The following is a 19025-nucleotide window of genomic DNA, read 5'->3' as shown; positions in this document are numbered from 1 at the left end:
ACCAGGAACTAGAGCCTGGTTAAGCTTTTAGGCTTTTAGCAGCAGTTCAGCTGAGACTCATTCAGATGATGACTCAGAGGCTTCTGATTTGAGGAAATGAGATCAGCTGAGGAATTGGCGAGGTGAGGTTAGCTGTGGCTGGTTCTGTTTCTCTGATCTTTCAGCGTTCACCCCAATACCTAGCTCCGGGTTTGCTTTTATTAATAAGAGTCTTTAAAATTCATGCTACAACCACAAAACTTTCTGCTTATTCCAGAAACATAGCCACCTTTAACTCCGATCTGAGATATAAGAAGAAGCATTTGGTTTTTACCAGTTGTCACTGTAGATAAACTTAAAGCAAGTGTCTGTGGCTGGGCTTTTCTCTCATTTTCTGGTTGCAATTACAGGCCTCTCTCTACATAAGACTTCTCCTTGCTTTGTGAACAGACTAATTTAGAAAATGAAAAGATAATACCAAACAGACTTCACATCAAAAACAGTAAAACGAGGCACATGTGGTAGCAGTGTGTGCCTAAATTCCCACTATTTGGGAGGCTAAGGCAAATGGACTATAGCTCTGTGAATTCCAGGACTAGGCTGCATAGTGGAATCCTGTTTCAAAAAACAAACAACAAAATCCTGTAAAAAGATAAAGGAAGATCATTGTTTAATGATAAAAGATCAATTATTTTTAAAAGATTATTCATACAACAGCTATAGAACATACATTCTCATCAGCACATTGAGCTTCCCCCAAATAGACCATATCTTAGGGCACAAAACAAATCTCAAATAATATAATTGTAATTAGAAGTCAACATGAGCCAGGTGGCTGAAGAAGGGAGACTGAAGACCTAACCTAAGCAAGCAACTTAGCTAAACCCCATCTCAAAAGGAGTGTGTGGGGGGGGGGCGGAGCAATGGCTCAGCAGTTAAAAGCTCTGGCTGTTCTTGCAGATAACCTGGATCCAGTTTCCAGCACCCAAATAGTGGTTCACAACCACCCATAACTCCAGTTCCAGGTACATATATGATAGAGATGATATAACTATACACCTGCATGAAGGCAAAACACACACATAAAATAAAAATAATTTTTTTTTAAAGAAAAGAACTGCAACAACAACAACAAAAATCCAAGGCCTTGCAAACAGAGCTAAGGAATTTGGACTTTCTCATACCAGGAAACTAGAAACTTCGATGATTAATTAACAGTGGACTCACCAGGATGAGCAAATGATTGAAAATTGTATAACCTTCTTAGTTGGCAGAGTAAGACTATAGAACCCTGGCTAGAGCTGTCCTCCCTTTCTCTCCTTCCTCCAGAATTCTGGTGACACAGTTTGATAAGTCTTTTGTATTCTGTTTCTGGTAGGCACAGTGAAGTTCCCACCCACAGGCAGTCATCCATTAGCCAGAACGGCTTTCTGGGAATACTCAGGTGGGGTTAAGCTGGACTGAATCACTTGCACTGGGAATCTGGACACCCCAGAGAACTGAGCTTCATCCCCTTTGGTGAGGCAATCCTTAAATACAGTTATTACTGAGGTCTGAGTGATGTGTAAATTATAAATCAGACACAATACTCAAAACTCACCATTTCTGATTACTTGCTGTCCCTTACTGTCACTTATGCTCTTAAGGCTACCCGTGTCATTGTATGTACAAGGTGGGAACCCAACATAAGGGTGTCCTGTTGTATTGGTAGCTCAGAATGTGCCCTAGTGGGAGTGTTTATACTATGGAAATTGACACGCACATTGATCAGAATTTTTCTACAGTTTATAGCTAAACACTTTCCCATTCACCATCAGCCTCCAGCAGATGCAATCATATCTTTGTGAAATTTTTTTGCAGACACCCTTAATAGCAGTCTGAGGAGCCCAGAAATCCTGGAGTTTGAGAGACATGAGACAGAGAAAAGTATGTGGCCAAAGGTCAGTGGGAGGGCATGCACTGGCCACCTGTGAGGTTGAGGCAGAGGGCGGCACCAGTCAAGCAGGGAAGACCCACATCAGGGACTGATAGGGCATAAAGCTGATTCCAGGGTCCTGGAGACAGACAACAGAAAACATAGGGGCCTGGAATCCAGAAGAAAGCACAGGAGTTGCCCATTCTACGCTGAGAGCTGTCTCAGAAGATGGAATCACCTTCAGCACACGTGGTCTCCCTGACAGAGGATGAGGAGCTGCAGCCCTGCGGAGGCTCTGTGTGCCAGCACCCAGGAAGACTGGGGTCAACAGAGTATGCCCAGCCTGGAGTTGTGGAGAAAGTGCGGCCAAAGTGGGACACCCCCCTGCAGTTCTTACTAGTTTGTGTCTCCTATGCTGTGGGCCTAGGCAATGTCTGGCGCTTCCCCTACTTGTGCCAGATGTACGGTGGAGGTGAGTGCGTGTGCGGTGCAGCCTGTCTCCATCACTGAGTGCTTCACACCTAAAATTTTCACCTTCCTGGAATATGCGCAAATTATAGGACTACTAGATGTCACCTCCAAAGAGCTGACCCACAGTCCAGCCAAGAAGGAAGGTTTGGGCTTTGCTTCCACATACAGCACTTTTGCTGTGCTATCTAAAACATCTTTGCCTAACCCGAAGTTTCAAAGGTTTTCTGTTTCTTCTCTAGGTTTTTAGAGAAAGAGGGGAGGAAGAGGGGGAGGAGAGGGGGAGAGGGGGGAGGGGGAGGAGAGAGGGGGAGGGGGAGGAGAGAGGGGGAGGGGGGGAGGAGGAGGAGAGACAGAGGGGGGGAGAGGAGGAGGAGAGAGGGAGAGGAGGAGAGAGAGAGGGGGAGGAGGGGAGAGAGAGGGGGAGGAGGAGAGAGAGAGGGGAGGAGGAGAGAGAGAGGGGGAGAGGGGGGAGGGGGAGGAGAGAGGGGAGGAAGAGGAGAGGGGGAGAGGGGGAGGAGGAGAGAGGGAGGGGAGGAGGAGGAGAGAGAGAGGGGAGGAGGAGAGAGAGGGGAAGAGGAGAGAGAGGGGGAGGAGGGGAGAGAGAGGGGGGAGGAGGAGAGAGAGGGGGGAGGAGGAGGAGAGAGAGGGGAGGAGGAGGAGAGGGGGGAGGGAGGGAGGGAGGGGGAGAAGGAGGAGAGGGGGGAGGGAGGGGAGAGGGGGGAGGAGGAGAGAGAGAGGGGAGGAGGAGGAGAGGGGGGGAGGGGAGGAGAGGGAGGGAGGGAGGGGGGAGGGAGAGGGAGGAGGAGAGAGACCGTGAGGAAGACAGAGGAGAGAGCGAGCAGTGGAAGGGCACACCCTCTTTTTAGGCTGGGACGCCATAGCAGGCTGATGATGTAATAAGGACATAGTCCTTACATGAGGTATGTGCTGTCCCCTCTAAGGCTTTCACTGTTCTCTTCCTCATGTGGCTACAGGGCTCTGCATGACCTCTGTGCCAGCTGTTCCACTTCTGGGACCTTTGGGCCACCTGAATTCCACATCTTGGTTTAGGAAAGGACACTGGTTACCACCCAAGGCCCACAATAGACTGAGCAGTGCTTTAAGAGCAGAATGTCTTATGACAGTTTAAGACTGTGCTAGGGTTCCTCTGCAAAGCCGGCTCTGAGATGACTGTTTCCTGTTCCTGGAAGACATTGTGAGGAAAAATGGCAGGGAGGTTGGGTGGAGGGAGGAGCATCTAAACAGTCAGAATAGGGGAAAAGGGAGGATCCCAGGTACTCTATCAAATACCCAAGTGAGTGGAGACTGACAGCCTTAGGGCCACTCTCATCCCAAAGGGATAAAGCGATTGCTTTTCCTTTCCCTGCAGCTTGGTTTTCTCTTCCTGGGAACCAAGCTCCATGATACCCTAGATGACTGCCAGCACCCTTATTACATTTATTGGCATCTCTCATCCATGACTTGAGAATACCTCTACATGGGGCCATATACCTGACTCAAAATTGTGGAGAAGGACATGAAAGTGTTTATTGACTGTCCTGGCACTCTGAGGGCCCCTCAAGTGAAGGAACCCTCCCCAACTAGCATGGTGAGAAACCTAGACAGCTCCCACCTCCACCAAGAGTAAGGGAAGTAGGGCTTCTGGTGGTGCAAGGTGGTGGATCTCATCTGGCTATCCATGATAGTTAGGGTAGAGAGTTAAGCCACAACTCCTAAGTCAAGAGACACTGGACTCCAAGGAACCAAATATCTTCCAGAGGAGGAAGGGTGGGAGGGGTAGATTTCCTCCCTCCTCTTCTTGATTGCTTCCTTACCCCATGCCCGGCTCTTGAGCTATGAATAGCCAAGTGTATGCACCTGGAGGTAGGCTGTCTTGGGTAGGGAAGATTTGCTCAGCTTTTTCTTGAGCTGTTCTAGCACATAGGCAAAACCTGAAGTAGTCCTGAAGTTTTCCAGTGTAGAGGAAAGAAAGTGATACCAAGCTTGCTTTTGAGTTTGAGGTGGGAAGTATCTGGAATTCAAATGGAGCTGGTGAGTGAGCTAGCAGAGCAGGTTCTGTAGCTGTGTAGGAAATCCTTGTTGGGCGCTGGCGCCCTAAGGGACTTTAGCTGTTTGCCCAGAACTCACATATTGTTCAATGACCCCCTCCAAACACATGCCCCTTCCTTAGCCCAGGCTCCCCCATGTCCCTGGTGAAGAGTAAAGCTCTCTGCTGGCCTTACAAAAGACACTGGGCTATGGACATCTCCAAGCTGTTGGGTGGGTGAATGAGGAAGAAAGTGGTAAGAGCACTTAGCTGAGGGCTGTGGGTAGGGCTGCTGACATCTTAAACAGTCATGAGGCCCAGGTTTCCATTCCCAGGGTCGAAACTGTTATGATATATGCACACGGAGGGGGAGTTGCTGAGGGTATCCCCTGCACACAGGGAAACATGCTGGGCAGATGCAGGGGGGCGGCAGAGCATGGGAAGTCATTCACACCCAGGGGCTCAGTCCACGTGGAGTTTATTATAATGGAGAGATGAAGGGAACGATAGAAAAAAGGAAGAAAGAGAAGAGAGAGAAAGGGGGGGTGTGTGTGATGTTTTTTTAGCGGTGCTCTTACCCTCCGAGGAAAAGTCACGAAACACAATAGAATCCACTAACAAGAGTTTTATTAAGACAAGGAGAAAGGGAGAGATGTGATCAGGCCTGCAGAAGGACACATGTAACAGGGGGAGGGAAACATGGGGCCTGTCTTTTAAGGGCCAGCTCACACCTGTGCACACCATGGAGGCTATATATATATAGCATGGAGGTCCATAGGACGACTGTGGCTTATAATAAATTTCGGTTTTACTAAAAAAAAAAAATTAAAATTAAAAAAAGAATTTAGAATTTTGGCTTAAAGAAATGAGGTCATTAGTCTGCACTCCATGGCAATTACAAGGACTGGCTTAAGAAAAATGTATGTCTAATCAGAGCTTTTGTTTTTTGCCTGTTATTCTGTGGTGCATCTAAAGAGATTTTCTCTCAGGGCTCTGAGTCCCTGAGCTGTAAGGGTCTATTAGTCAGAGTCCTCTAAAGAAACAGAAATGATAATATGAATATATATATGAAATTGAGAGGGAGGGAGGGAGAGAGGGAGGGAGAGGGAGGGAGAGAGACTGTGAGGAAGACAGGGAATACGGGGAGAGAGCTAGCAGCTTATATTCTGTGATCAGATAGTCTAGAAATGGTTATCTCCCAGCAACAACAATAAACCCAAAATCCTGCAGTTGTTCAGTCCACAAGGCTGGTTGTTTCAGTCTGTTAAAAGAAGTAGGCTCTAATGCCAGCAAAGGAATGCCTCATCATCAGAACTTCCATTAAGAATGAGGGCAGCCAGGCAAAAAAGCTTCCTCCTTCCATATCCTTTTATTTAAGCTGCCAAAGGTATGGCCTTGACTTAGGGTGGGTGTTTCCACCTCAAATGATCCAATCAAGAAAAATTCCCCACAGCTGTGCCCAGTTCTTTGGGCCTTAGTTGATTCTATATGTAATCAATTCAACAATCAAACTTAGCCATCACAAAGGGAATATAAGGTCTTTGAAAATACGGTCTCTCGAAAGGTGCAACTTGTGTTCTTAAAGAACCTAGTGGAGGACCTTGGGCTATTCTTGAAGATGTGGAACTGCAGCCCACTGGACAGGCTCCAAGAGCGTTCCTGTGAGAGTCCCCCTCTCTCAAACTAGCACAAGCCCAGATTCTGACCCGCTCCACAAGAAGCAGCTAGAGTTGTCATAGCCCCTTCCTCTAACAGCAGTTGGTGTTGCCCTCTTATGGTGATATTTTAATTGTACTGAAATGTGATTTTTATTTGTATGTTAATAAATAAAGTTGCCTGGGGGTCAGAGCTAATAGTAAGCCATAGCAGAAGCTGGGTGGTGGTGGTGGTGGTGGTGGTGGTGGTGGTGGTGGTGGTGGTGGTGCACGCCTTTGATCCCAGCACTTGGGAGGCAGAGCCAGGCAGATCTCTGTGTGTTCAAGGATACAGCCAGCATGGAGACACATGCCTTTAATCTCAATACCAACCATAGAAGACCTAGAGGTCTGTACAGACAGGCAGTGACAAGGATGTCATGTGGTTGGGTTTACAACAATTGAGAAGGCAGAATAAAAAGTCTATTAAAAGACATACAGGAAGTAGCTCTCTTGCTGAAGAGGACAGCAGCAGCAGTGAAGGGTAAGGTTTTTAGCTCTTAGCTCTGACCTCTTGGGCTTTCATCTCTGCATTGGCTCTGTGTTTCTTATTTAACAAGACTGTTCATCTACACCTTCTAAGTGGGATTGGGGGAGTACTGAAGGGAGAGTTGGAGGAACATAGGTAGACTTCCTAAGATGCCAGCTTCTTGTTCCCAGAAATCATTGTGGGGAGGAGTGGCAGGAAGGTATGAGGGTGGGTATCTAAACAGAACAGGGGGGGGGGAGTGGAGGACCCAGGGCCCCTATAAAACACCCAAGTCAAGACTACTGGTCTTAGGGTCCCACCCAATCTGAAGGATTAAAGCTGTTACTTCCCCTTTCTTTGCAGTTGGGTCTTCTTCATGGAAGTTTTGTTCTTGGTCTGTAATTCCATAGATGACCATCAACACTCCAGTTACACAGGCAAACCCTGTGTTCCATGGAGGCATTTCATGACTATTAGGATTTGTGTATGCCTATGCTTCTGTTTTCCTTAATGCCAAGGAGCCAGTTCCCTCTACAAGCCACCCTTAATCCCTGCCACTGTTGTCACACTTTTGCTTTTGTATGCCCTGCTTCCATTGGAGTTTCTCAGGTCCAAGCCAAGAAGCCATGAGCTAGGATGGAAAAGAGAATATTCCAAAGTAGTCTTGGGTCATTTCTCCATGCAGCAGACTTGATAGGCAGCCTTGTAATTTGTCTGGTAGTGGGAAGATGTTTACAACTCCATTCACAGACCACTCCTTAGGAATTTGTGGATTTGAAGGTCTTTTTAAAGTTACCGTTACCAAAATGAAATTTTAGACTGAAGGTGCATATTTAAAACAGATACATAGAGAACTCTTTAAAAGGAGGATGTGGTATGAAGCTCTGTGTACTGGAGGAATCCAACTAAGCCACTAAGCACTCTGAAAAATATCAGGCCTGAAGGAACATTCTATAGCCCAGGCAACTCTAAAGCATCTGAAATTCTCTACCTAGGTGAACCCTTCAGGGCAGGAAGCACGTTTGCTGATTTTTACACTTCACCCACAGACCAGGTGTGACAAGAGCTTAGAAAAGGTCTGTATCAGACAACCATATCACATAGATCCCATCAGAGCTGTAGGAAACAACAGAAACACTCAAGAGTGAAGTATTTAGAAACTTAGTATTTCACCAGTCCTTAAGTGCTGAATGAGAAGATAGGGGTTAGTAAGATGACCCAGTGGATGAAGGTGCTTACTTAGCACACAAGCCAGGTGAACCTGAGTTCAATCTCCAGAACCTACATAAAGGTAGGAGAAAGTCAACTTCCCAAAGTTGTCCTTTAACCTCCCAACCTCCCCAACACAATTTTTTAAAAAAGAGGGTAGAAGCTTTGCTGGTAGAAGCTGAGCCAATGGAGCCATGGAGAATGATGCCCAAGGAGCTGGAGCCAGTGGCAGTTTGCCTCCCAGGATGGAAGTATTCAAAGATTTACACAATTGACATGGCTGTGTGTCATCCACGGATAGGTAAACAGATAAATGAATGGGTGGAGAGACATGGATGGGTGAGCTGATGAATGAAAGGTTGGATTGATAGGATGAATAGAAGATAGATGGTGAGAGGGGTGACAGAAGGATGGACATGGAAGGTAGAAGGAACAAAGGCAGAAAAGACCTTTCCATTTTGAGTGGAAAGGTCTGATAGGAGATGGATGGGGAAAAGGACTGGATGGGGAAAGGTAAGGTGATAAAAGCTTAGTTGCACAGAGGTAGGGCAAGGTAAATCCCATCTCTGCACACTGACCTGATGTTCTGCTCTGGCATCCCACAGGGAGTTTCCTGGTCCCCTATGTCATCATGCTCGTTGTAGAGGGGATGCCACTCTTGTACCTGGAGCTGGCTGTGGGACAACACATGCGTCAGGGCAGCATCGGTGCCTGGAGGACCATCAGCCCCTACCTCAGTGGTGTTGGTATGTGGGATCCTTTTCAGTTCCTCTGACAGAGACTCACGCGTTTCTGGGCATCACAGGGGTGAGGGTTGCTGTCCATAAGCAAGGCCTGTGACTGGATTAACTGACATCCTAGGGAGGGCTACCATGGAACTTGGGCAGAGAGGGCCCTGAATTCTGACCCCCACATGCAGCCCCCCAAGGAAACTCCACCTCAGGGCATCTCCACTCTGGACCTCAGCTTGAGATTCTGTGAATGACTGGACACAGCTGCCTGGCACAACAGCATTCATTCAGTCCCAACCACCTACCATCTAGGGATGTACACAACTGCCTCCTGCTTACTATATGCCTGATGCTGAGCATGGCCTATGACTGTGTGAGCTCATTTCATCCTCACCACGCCACTTAGGGGCTTTGGGACACCACAGTGATACCTGTATGCAGAAGCCAAGGCATCTGCGCATAGTAGGTGGCTTCACTTCCCACCATAGCTTTTCAAAGTGACCTTCACTTGCTATCCTCTGCTATCTCCAAGACATGGTTCACCTCCTCTGTAAAAGCCCAGGATCCAGGGCCATCAATGGCCACAATTATTCTGGGTACTTTCCCAACCCATAAAGGGGAGCAATTGTTCAGGAGTAAGGAAGGGTCAGCTCTGTTTAGGAAGAAAAGCAGCTGAGTCCCTAAGGAGCGCTGACACCCACTTACTGGCCCATTTCCCTGTGCTGCTGGTGGTGATGCTGATGTACTCCCACCAAGACCAAGGTCAGCAACTTAAAAACAGTCCTGAGTGCTGCTGTGGGGACCAGTCTTCAGCAGCTCAGGAATTGAAGGGGAGCCACAGAGTTGGTGGACTATTCACTCAATTTGACTTTTCTGTCTGAGGGAGAAAGACTTAATTCTCTGGGGCCAGTGAAACACACACACACACACACACACACACACACACACACACACACACACACACACCCCTACCTTTAGGGTCTCTCTACCATCTCTCTTTCCCTTATTTCTTTTCTTACCTCTACCCGGCTGTATCCCTTCTATGTCCTTATTTTTCCCCTTACAGCTTATATACCCCAGCAGATTCTTTCAAGCAATATAAAAATTACAATGTTGTTACATTCTATTTTTAAGTGAATGAATACAAGTAAAAAATAATATATTTTCTGTATCCCTTACATGATTAAACATTTTACATGTTACAGGTAAAAAACAAATTATCCCCAAGAAGCCACATACATTCATGTCCAAGCAACTTGCTACAGATTAACAGAGTGTAAGAAAGCAAGGTATTTTTCTCAGCCAGTTCTTTTACTGGCAGGCTGTATTTTTGTGGTTACAAAGAAAGAATCGATCACTTTATAATTTATCTTAAAAAGTAATCTTATAAAAAAAATCTTAAAAGGATCTCAAATATAAACTTTTACATCTGAAAAACAATCAGTCAGCTCTACTTTAAATCCTCATGGTACATACCCATCCATCAACAGTTTTTTATATCAGGAAGCTGACAGAAGAAATGGATACAAGGAATTAATCACCACCTTTGATCACCAACCCATCCTAGCAAGAAAGGTATGTCAGCCAGCAACAGCCAGGCTACCATTGCTTTTGTTCCCTGACCTCAATGTGTCCCTTCCTCAACTATCAAAACTGTGTCTTCCTAAACTTTAAATTGTTCCCCAAACCATTAATAGAAATGCCTTAACCTAACCTTAAGTCATTATTTAAAGCTTTGTTTTAGCTATGAACCCAAGAACACATCTCCCAACATTAAGATTAAAAGAACTTGAGCTAGCCTAGCTTCTAGAACTTAATTGTTTTCCTTAATCATGAATATAAGCCACAGTGTACATGACTCCTCAAGAGAAACTCATAAGTCCTAGCTGCATAACACTTCCTTGTTCTTATTTTTCTATCCTCTGCAGCCCCTGCTTTATCATGGGCAAGAGCAACACTATATCCTGCCTTTGCCTATATTAATTTTCCCACTCAACTAACCTCTATCATAATCCCTTACTATATTTGCTTAAAAACCCTTAATCATCAAAATTCTATTTAAACTAACACTATTATTGTATAAAATCACTGCTTCAGTTAAACAGCACAGCTTAAGAGGAAATTGTCTTAATAATCCACAGGTAAAAATGCTCAGTAGAATGGGATATTTCCATGAATAATCACACTACATTAGAGGCAGTGGGCATCCTCCCATCCCCCCCCCCATATCATTCACACTGTGCCAGATACAAAAAAAAATGGCATTGGCAAACATGTAAAGGCACAGCAGTAGCAAGAGACATTCTGGAGCTAAACCCTCAGGGCCTTGCCTATTCAAGACTCACCCATCAGTGCTTTGCATGCTGGTGCACTGAACGTATGAATTCAAGTGCCACCTGCTGCTCCTTTTACATGGCCACCAGCACCTGAGTACATGTGGAATGGCGAGAGCTGGGAACAGTGCTCCTAAAGGCCAATGTCATATCACTGCAGAGCAACCTGGCATCATACTCTCTGTCCACAGTGTTACCCTAGGCCCTTCACAGGTCTAAGGCAGTGGGGCTGGTCTCCACACTTCATGCCTCTGCCATTCTCCATCCCTCCTGATAACAGAGGTGTGAGTTTGGCCACAGTGACCTAGTCTAAAGGGAATAATTGTCATATGAGGCACATGGGTGACACTTTTCTCATGAGGTTTGTATCCTGTTTCTGCTGGGTGGTCTTCTCTACTGTGAAATGGGAAAAATAGTGTTATGAAAATCAGACACATTGTGGTGGTTTGAATGAAAATGGCCCCCATAGGTTTGTAGGGGGCACTATTTGAAAGAATTAGAAGGTGTGGCCTTGTAGGAGGAAGTGTGTCACTGGGGATGAGCTTTAGGGTTTCAAAAGCCCAAGCTAGTTCCAGTGTCTTTCTCTTCATGCTGCCTTCAGATCCAGAGGTAGAACTCTCAGATACCATGTCTGCCTGTATGCCACCCTACTTCCTTCCAAGACAATAATGGACTAAACCTCTGAAACTGTATGCAAGCCACAATTAAATGCTTTCTTTTATACAAGTTACCATGGTTAGGATCACTTTTCAGCAATAGAACACTAAGACACATATCAAGCATGGAGCCCAGGACCTAACACTTAGATGTTAAAAAATATATGAGAAGTTGGGGAAGGAAGCCTTGGAAACAGGTCACAAATGTAAAGTCATGTTTTAAAAAATATGTAGGGGGCGAGTATTCCTGCCCTGGGTGGTCCCATCATGTCTGTCTTGGGATGCTTACAGGTTAGGCTACCACACTTGATTTTCAGCATGGCCTTCTTATTCCTTTCAGGCATTGCTAGCTTGGTGGTTTCCTTCTTGATCTCTGTGTATTACAATGTCATCAACACCTGGGCTATCTGGTACCTCTTCCACTCCTTCCAGGTGAGCAGAGGCCTAGTCATAGCAGGAACAATAAGGGGAGAGGATTCAGGCCTCCAGGAGGAATGGAGAAGTTTGTGGGTTTATAACCTGAAGGGAGCCTGAGGGGAAGACATACTACCAATCATTCATTGGACTTCTGATTCTGATGTTCCACACTAAAGGGAGAGAAACTACTCTAAAAACAAAGGATATGGGAGCAGTTGGTAGCTGTCTGTGGGAATATCCAGGTAAGACCTGCAAAACCTCTCTCATACACACTAGTAAGGCCTGCTTGGAGCCAGGGTCTCACAAAATGAGTACCCCAGAGTGCAGGCCTGGCTCCTGATGTTGAGTAGCCTTGCACATTAGATAAGGCCACTGGGCCCTGAGCTGTGTCCTGTGAACTGTAGCCTTGAAGCCAATAGGTCGCTCAGACGTGTTTCTATTAGTGGAACATTTTTGTCCTATAAATCTGACCTCATAGAACTCAGACCTGTTCAACAAGGCACTTATCTTAGAGCAGGCTTACTCCCACACCCCCACAACTCTGATCAGATTTCTTTCTTTCCTTCAATCCCCTTTAGAACTTCTTTGAGCAGCTGGCCTTGGATTATGATCAGACAGACATTATTTGAGTTAATTTGTTTTTAAGTGCCAAAGAACCCAGTTAAAACTATCTAAAGCAGAAGAGGGTTTCACTGTCTCTACCCTACATGGTCAAGGAGTCTTAACTGCCAAGCTCGTGTACTGCTAATTACTGCTCAAAGGAAGTCACTAATGCCAGGGTCTCTAACTCAAGGGCTTCAACAGCTTCATGGCACTGGACCTCACCTCCTTCTTGTTCCACACCCATGGGATGAAATATCTGTCTATATTCTTAAAGGTGTCCTAATGATGAGTTGGCTTGGAGAAGTTGGAAGTGAGTTGTTTAACTGTTGCTTTCTCTGGCTTGTTCTAAGTTGAGGGGAGGGAGGAGAGTTCATGAGTCATTAACAAGTCTTTTTTTTTTTTCAGTTAAAAATTTTTTTCTATGGGTGTTTTTTCTGCATGTATAACTGTACTACATTAGTATAATAGTATGTAATACTACTACACTGTGTAAGAAAGCTAGCTAATTATAATCAATCCTGTGAACAAACCAGCAAACAGTATTTCTTAATTGACTTTTGCTTCAAATTCCTTCTTGTGTTCCTGCCCTGACTTTCTTCTGCCTATGGTCAGAAAAGGGCATCAGATCTTCTGGAACTGGAGTTACAAATGGTTGTTAGTGCCATGTGGGTGCTATGCGGGTGCTGGGAATTAAACTTAGGTCATCTAGAAGTCAGTGTTCTTAACTGCTGAGCCATCTCTCCAGCCCTGTCATTAACAAGTTCTGACCATCCCAGCAGTGGTGCAAGAGCTTAGAGTTTAAGCTCCTGATTTGGCTGCTGTAGTGATGCTGGATCAGTGTTCTCTTATTGTAGCTGGTCTGGTCACTATCCAGATACTAGTAACAGTCTTCTAAACCCATAAGAGAATGTAGTAGTCCTCAAAAAACACATGCAGAATTTCAATAAGAAGCAAATCTTATTAGTCAGCTTTACTAGATCAAAATATCCTAGGCACTAATTTATAAAGAGGAAAAATTTGTTAATTCACAACTTGTCCTCTAGTGAAGATTAAGTTTAGCAGAATATCATGTCTTACATACATATGGGAGGAAACAGCCACAATGAAACCAGAATAGAAAGCAAGAAACAGGGTTCCCCTTAGCTCCTTGGAAAGTATATCCCAATACTTTCTTACTTGGCCCTACTTCCTAAAGATCCACAGCACCTCCCCATCCAAGGGAACACAGACTCTGGGAGTGGATCTTTGGGGGGAATGCCCAACATCCAAACAAAGCCAGTCATCCTCCATGCCATCCATATCCCCTGAAGACCTAAGCCCTTGTCAGCCTCAATGCGCATGTCATGAGACCACTCCTTTCCTAGATCCTCAAAGACTATATCCTATCATCCCACCAAGCCTTGACTTTCCCCTTACTTTTCTGTTGATTCTCAATTCATTCCAAAGGACCCCCTGCCATGGTCTGTCTGCCCACTGAATGGTAACCGCACAGGCTATGATGAGGAGTGTGAAAAGGCTTCATCAACACAGTACTTCTGGTACAGGAAAACACTCAACATTTCACCATCCATCCAGGAGAATGGAGGAGTGCAGTGGGAGCCAGCACTGTGCCTCACCCTGGCCTGGCTGATTGTCTATCTGTGCATCCTGAGAGGCACCGAATCAACTGGCAAGGTAGGCTGGGGAGCATGATAGTGCTGTGCCTGGATGGATTTGGCCATGGACAGATGGGTGCTGCAGTGAGCTATGCAAGTATTCACAGAGGGCCATGGAGAGAAAAGTGCCTGCCCTAATTACCTTGAACTGTCAACTTGACACAGCCCAGAGTCACCTAAGAAGGGAGTCACAGTTGAGGGGTTGCCCAGATCACATTGGCCTATGGGCATGTCTGTAGAAGATTGCCTTATTATAATGTTTATTTTGAATCAAATTTCTTCACTTGATTATTTTATCATCAGTATAAACATGCTAGTGTCCAAAAATCTCTAATTTATATATCATTATGCCGACAAGCTGATGATGGCCTTATTAACTGATGTAAGGGGGCCCAGCCCACTGTGGATGGCACCATTCCCTGGGTAGGTGGTCCTACACAGTATAAGAAAGCTAGCTAAGCCTGATCCTGTGAACAAACCAGCAAACAGTATTTCTTATTGACTTCTGCTTCAAATTCCTTCTTGTGTTCCTGCTGACTTTCTTCAGTGATGCACCATGACCTAGAAGTGTCAGCCAAATAAACCCTTTTCTTCCCTAAGTTGCTTTTGTTTAAAATGGTTTACTACAGCACAGAAAGGAAACTAGCATGGCGCCATAATAAACTATGAGATTTACAGAAAGCTATGGAGAAATGGATGCCATAGTAGACTAAGGATGTGTTCACAGAGGCTGAAGGGAAAATTTTAAAGGCAAATATGGGGAGGATTATGCAAGATGTTTTGAGACTAAAGTGCTTGAACACAAGGACCTACAGTAAGGGACACTTTAATCCCTGACTGAACATAGTTACTAGGCAGACCTTGAAAGTTTCAGGGTCCTTTTTGTTTCTGGTATCTTTTGTGACGGTGACAATCAAGTGGTCATATATAATTACCCTTCTTCCTAGCCTCCTGGCTTTATTTACTCTTATATTAGAGTTGATAAAAGTGACCCCATTTTTATCCTGAAAACTTTCAGACCTTGTAAAAGAATTTTAGTGCCTTTTCCAGATGTTACCAGCTATGGGCAAACTCCTAAGACATCTGACCCAAAGATTGTGCCATGATCCATGCAACTGCCATCTTCGTGGTGATGTAAGCAGGTGCTTTGTTCTGTTTCCATGTTAGCTCTGCTGTTCTCTGGTAGGGCACCATTAGGCTCCCTTGAATGAGGTTTTATTTTATCTCTTAATTTTTAAGAGCTCACAGCATTTATATTATTGATTTTAATTTCACATATTTTAAATTAAACATTTTGTAAAGACAGTATCTTCATTTCAATAAAGATATACATTGATAATTTTGAGTGAACTTTTTACATACTGTTGCATAGCTATTTCCTAAAAATTGAGGCTGACTCCATTCCTGGGTTCCCACAGGTGGTCTATTTCACTGCATCGATGCCCTGCTTTGTGCTCATTATCTACCTGGTTCGGGGCCTCACACTCCATGGAGCCAACAATGGCCTGGTGTACATGTTCACACCTAAGGTATTGGAAGAAGTCTCAAGGGTGCCGCTACCCATTTTGGTCCCTTTTGGTATGCCTGGAAAAAAAAAAAAAAAAAAAAAAACATAGTACGAGGAAGGAAAAGCTTTAAGTAACCAAGGAGGATGGTGTGAGCCCAAGGCTGGGCCAAGGGCTGTGGATGCCTTATGGCACATGGACCCATCCTCAGACAGGTCATTCTCAACCCTGTGCATTCTAGAACATTAAATCCCCTGTCCATTCCCTCCTACACTTTCACTACCCCTAAAGACTGATGCCAGTCCCTCCTTTCTACCCTTTCTGCTCCACATCTCACCCAAAGTCCTGTCTAGATGCTCCACTGAGCTGATGACCACAGATGCCACTCCAGTCATTTCCCTTATCTGTTCCCATGCTTCCTTAGACCCTTTCCCTCCAGGTTGTGATGATCCCTTCCTTAACCTTCTCTCTCCAGGCCAATGTTCTTCAATGGAAAAGAGGACACATTATTCATTTAGCAAATTTTGTGCCTGGAGACAAATGTCTATAGAGCTCTTCTATGGACTCCCTTAGTGTGACAGCTCTCAGGCTTAGGCATCTTAAATCATTAGCCCCTAGCTTTGTGGGGGTTTTAGAATTTATCCAGCAACAGAGGCAATCTGTAGTCTTCAATTCTTCATAGCCTTTGCTGTCTTTGTGACCTCTGCTCCCTACTCTTACTTACTCTTTGGAACTTCTCTGCTGCTGTTTAAGATTGGTGGTGGTGGTGGTAATGACGTTGTCACCTTTCCTTCCACAATCTCTTCTTCCTGTTTCCCCTCCAACCCACTCTAATAATGACGAAGCAGATATTTCATGACCTTTTCAGGAAAAGCTGAACAAATGCTGTTCCTCCTAGAGAGGGCATCAAAAACACACCAAGTCTGCCCAAGCCTAGCTTAGTGAAGCAATGAGTTTATTAGGGTCAGTTACAGGGGTATAGATGATTCAAAGGCAGTTGTATCACAGAAAAGCCTACTCTGGCATAGGCAATGACACACAAAGACTGCATTCCCAGAGCATCCTGCACTACTTATCTCTTATCTACAGAAGTTGTTCCCACTTAAATAATCTTGGGGCATGGCCTTATGAATCTGGTAAATTTCAGGAGCCTCTTGAAATGTGTCAGTTTCATTAACTTCCTGAATCTTTTTTGGTTGAGACAAGGTTTCTCTGTTTGGCCATCGATGTCCTGGATCTCATTCTGTAGACCAGGCTGGCCTTGAACTCACAGAGATCCACCTGCCTCTGTCTCCTGAGTGCTGGGATTAAAGACATGCTCCACCACTGCCCAGCTAACTTCCTGAATCTTAACAAGCCACCCTCCAGGAGGAAATGTTTCATTGGGAGGAAATAGCTATATAACAATTGGCAAGAAAACATACACGAGAAGACTTTTACTAGGTCTAACGTTGCATAACCAGAGAACAACACAGCTAATTCAAAAATTAAGTCAAGCACCTGCTTATATATCCAGAGAAAGAATGTATGTTTGCATCAACCCTGATAGTTATTGTACAATTGAAGTACTGTGTTTGCACCAATAACAGGCTGCCTCCCGCAACAAAGGAGTAAACTTTTTTAATGATTAATTGTAGTAGGGTCCTGTGCTGTTGTTCCCTTTGGGGGACTGGCCCAAGTAGGCACAATGTCAAACCACACAAACTCAGGCAGAATGTAGAAACAACAAGCTTAGTTTGTTCAGGAAGAGGCAAGCCTTATATACCCTCCACCCCACCCTGGGGGGAGGTCTGATATGTATCAGCTGGTGTGACCTGGCTGCCTCTCATTGGTCCGGGTCATCTCTAGATCATGTTTCAGCTGCTGTTGCTAAGACCATCAGGCAGACCCAGGCTGGCTCTCAAAAAGTATCTTTTTTACTTGTTTGGGCCAGATGGCCCACAAGCCTGTTAGGGATGAGTCATCCCACAATTAATCTTTATTTTATATGCATTGGTGTTTTGTCTGCATGTGTGTCTGTGTGAGAGTGTTGGATCCCCTGGAACTGGAGTTACAGTTGTGAACTTCCATGTGGGTTCAGGAAATTGAACCCAGGTCCTCTGGAAGAGCAGCCAACGTTTTTAACTGCTGAGTCATCTCTCCAGCCCTAACAGGCCGCCTTCTTGGCCAACAGGGAAAGTATTTTCCCTCTGGCATGGATAAAAATGACTGTTAGAATTTAGCCAAGGTTGTAATTGGAAACTGTTTTAAATCAGTCAACGTTTGAACAGTCCCTTCTAGGTTAGTGATATGCTTTAGCTGCAGTGGTTTTGAGGCTGCATAGCCTCCTTAGAGCTTCCTTATAGTGTACACAGCAGGTGAGCTAGCAGGAGAGCAATCTGGCTGGTTTGTTGACTGGGGTGATATTTTGTATATACTCTAACAAATAAAGCTTGCAGGGGCTGGAGAGATGGCTCACTGGTTGGGAGTGCTGGCTGCTCTTCCAGAGAATCTGTGTTCAAGTCCCAGCACCCACATGGCAGCTCACAACTGTCTATTGTAGAAGTAACCGTCTTATTCAATAAGAAACACAGAACCAATGCAAAGAAGAAAGCCAAGAGGTCAGAGCTAAGAACTAAAAACCTTACCCTTCCTCTCATGGTAGTCCTACCTCTCTGAAAGAGAGCTACTTCCTGTGTGTTTGTCTTTATAAAGACTTTCTGTTCTGTCTTCTCATTGGTTGTAAACCCAACCACATGACTGCCTCGTCACTGCCTGTCTATACAGACCTCCAGGTCTACTATGGTTGGTATTGAGATTAAAGGCGTGTGTCTCCAATGCTGGCTGTATCCTTGAACACACAGAGATCCGCCTAGCTCTGCCTACCAAGTGCTGGGATTAAAGACGTGTGCCACGAATGCCCAGCTCTGCTATGGCTTGCTATTAGCTCTGACCCCCGGAAAACTTTATTTATTAACATACAAATCACATTTTAGTACAAATAAAATATCACCATAGTCTATAACTCCTGTTTCAGGAAATCTGACACCCTCACACTGACATACATATAGGTAGAGCACCAATGTATATAAAATACAAATAAATAAATTATTAAAAAACAAAAAACAAATAAAGCTTGCCTGAAGATGGGAGAAGCAGAGCAGTCAGCCACTAGTTAGCCATAGAGGCCAGGCAATGGTGGCACACACCTTTAATCCTAGCACTTCAGAGGCAGAGGTGGAGGCAGACAGATCTCTGTGAGTTCAAGGCCACCCTGGGCTATATAAGATTGATCCAGTCTAAAAGAGAAATAGAGCCAGGCAGTGGTGGCACACACCTTTGATCCCAGCACTTGGGATCTCATGCCTTTAATCCCAGCACTA

The 19025-nt window shown here is 45.0% G+C and overlaps 1 protein-coding gene across 1 annotated transcript in view; it reads left to right on the top strand.

Annotated features, from left to right (window-relative positions):
• The first annotated feature begins 1944 nt into the window (after positions 1-1944).
• Slc6a20 (solute carrier family 6 member 20) overlaps positions 1945-19025 on the top strand; it is a 28567-nt gene continuing 11486 nt past the window's right edge. Inside the window, 5 exon segments of the mRNA XM_028890453.2 lie at positions 1945-2366; positions 8369-8509; positions 11824-11915; positions 13950-14177; positions 15577-15687. Coding sequence (XP_028746286.1) covers positions 2123-2366; positions 8369-8509; positions 11824-11915; positions 13950-14177; positions 15577-15687 — 816 coding nt within the window. The 5' untranslated portion in view covers positions 1945-2122.

This window comes from Peromyscus leucopus, chromosome 7 (genome assembly GCF_004664715.2).
Source record: "Peromyscus leucopus breed LL Stock chromosome 7, UCI_PerLeu_2.1, whole genome shotgun sequence".
NCBI classification, from domain to species: Eukaryota; Metazoa; Chordata; class Mammalia; order Rodentia; family Cricetidae; genus Peromyscus; species Peromyscus leucopus.
This window is presented reverse-complemented; position numbering and strand designations above follow the sequence as displayed.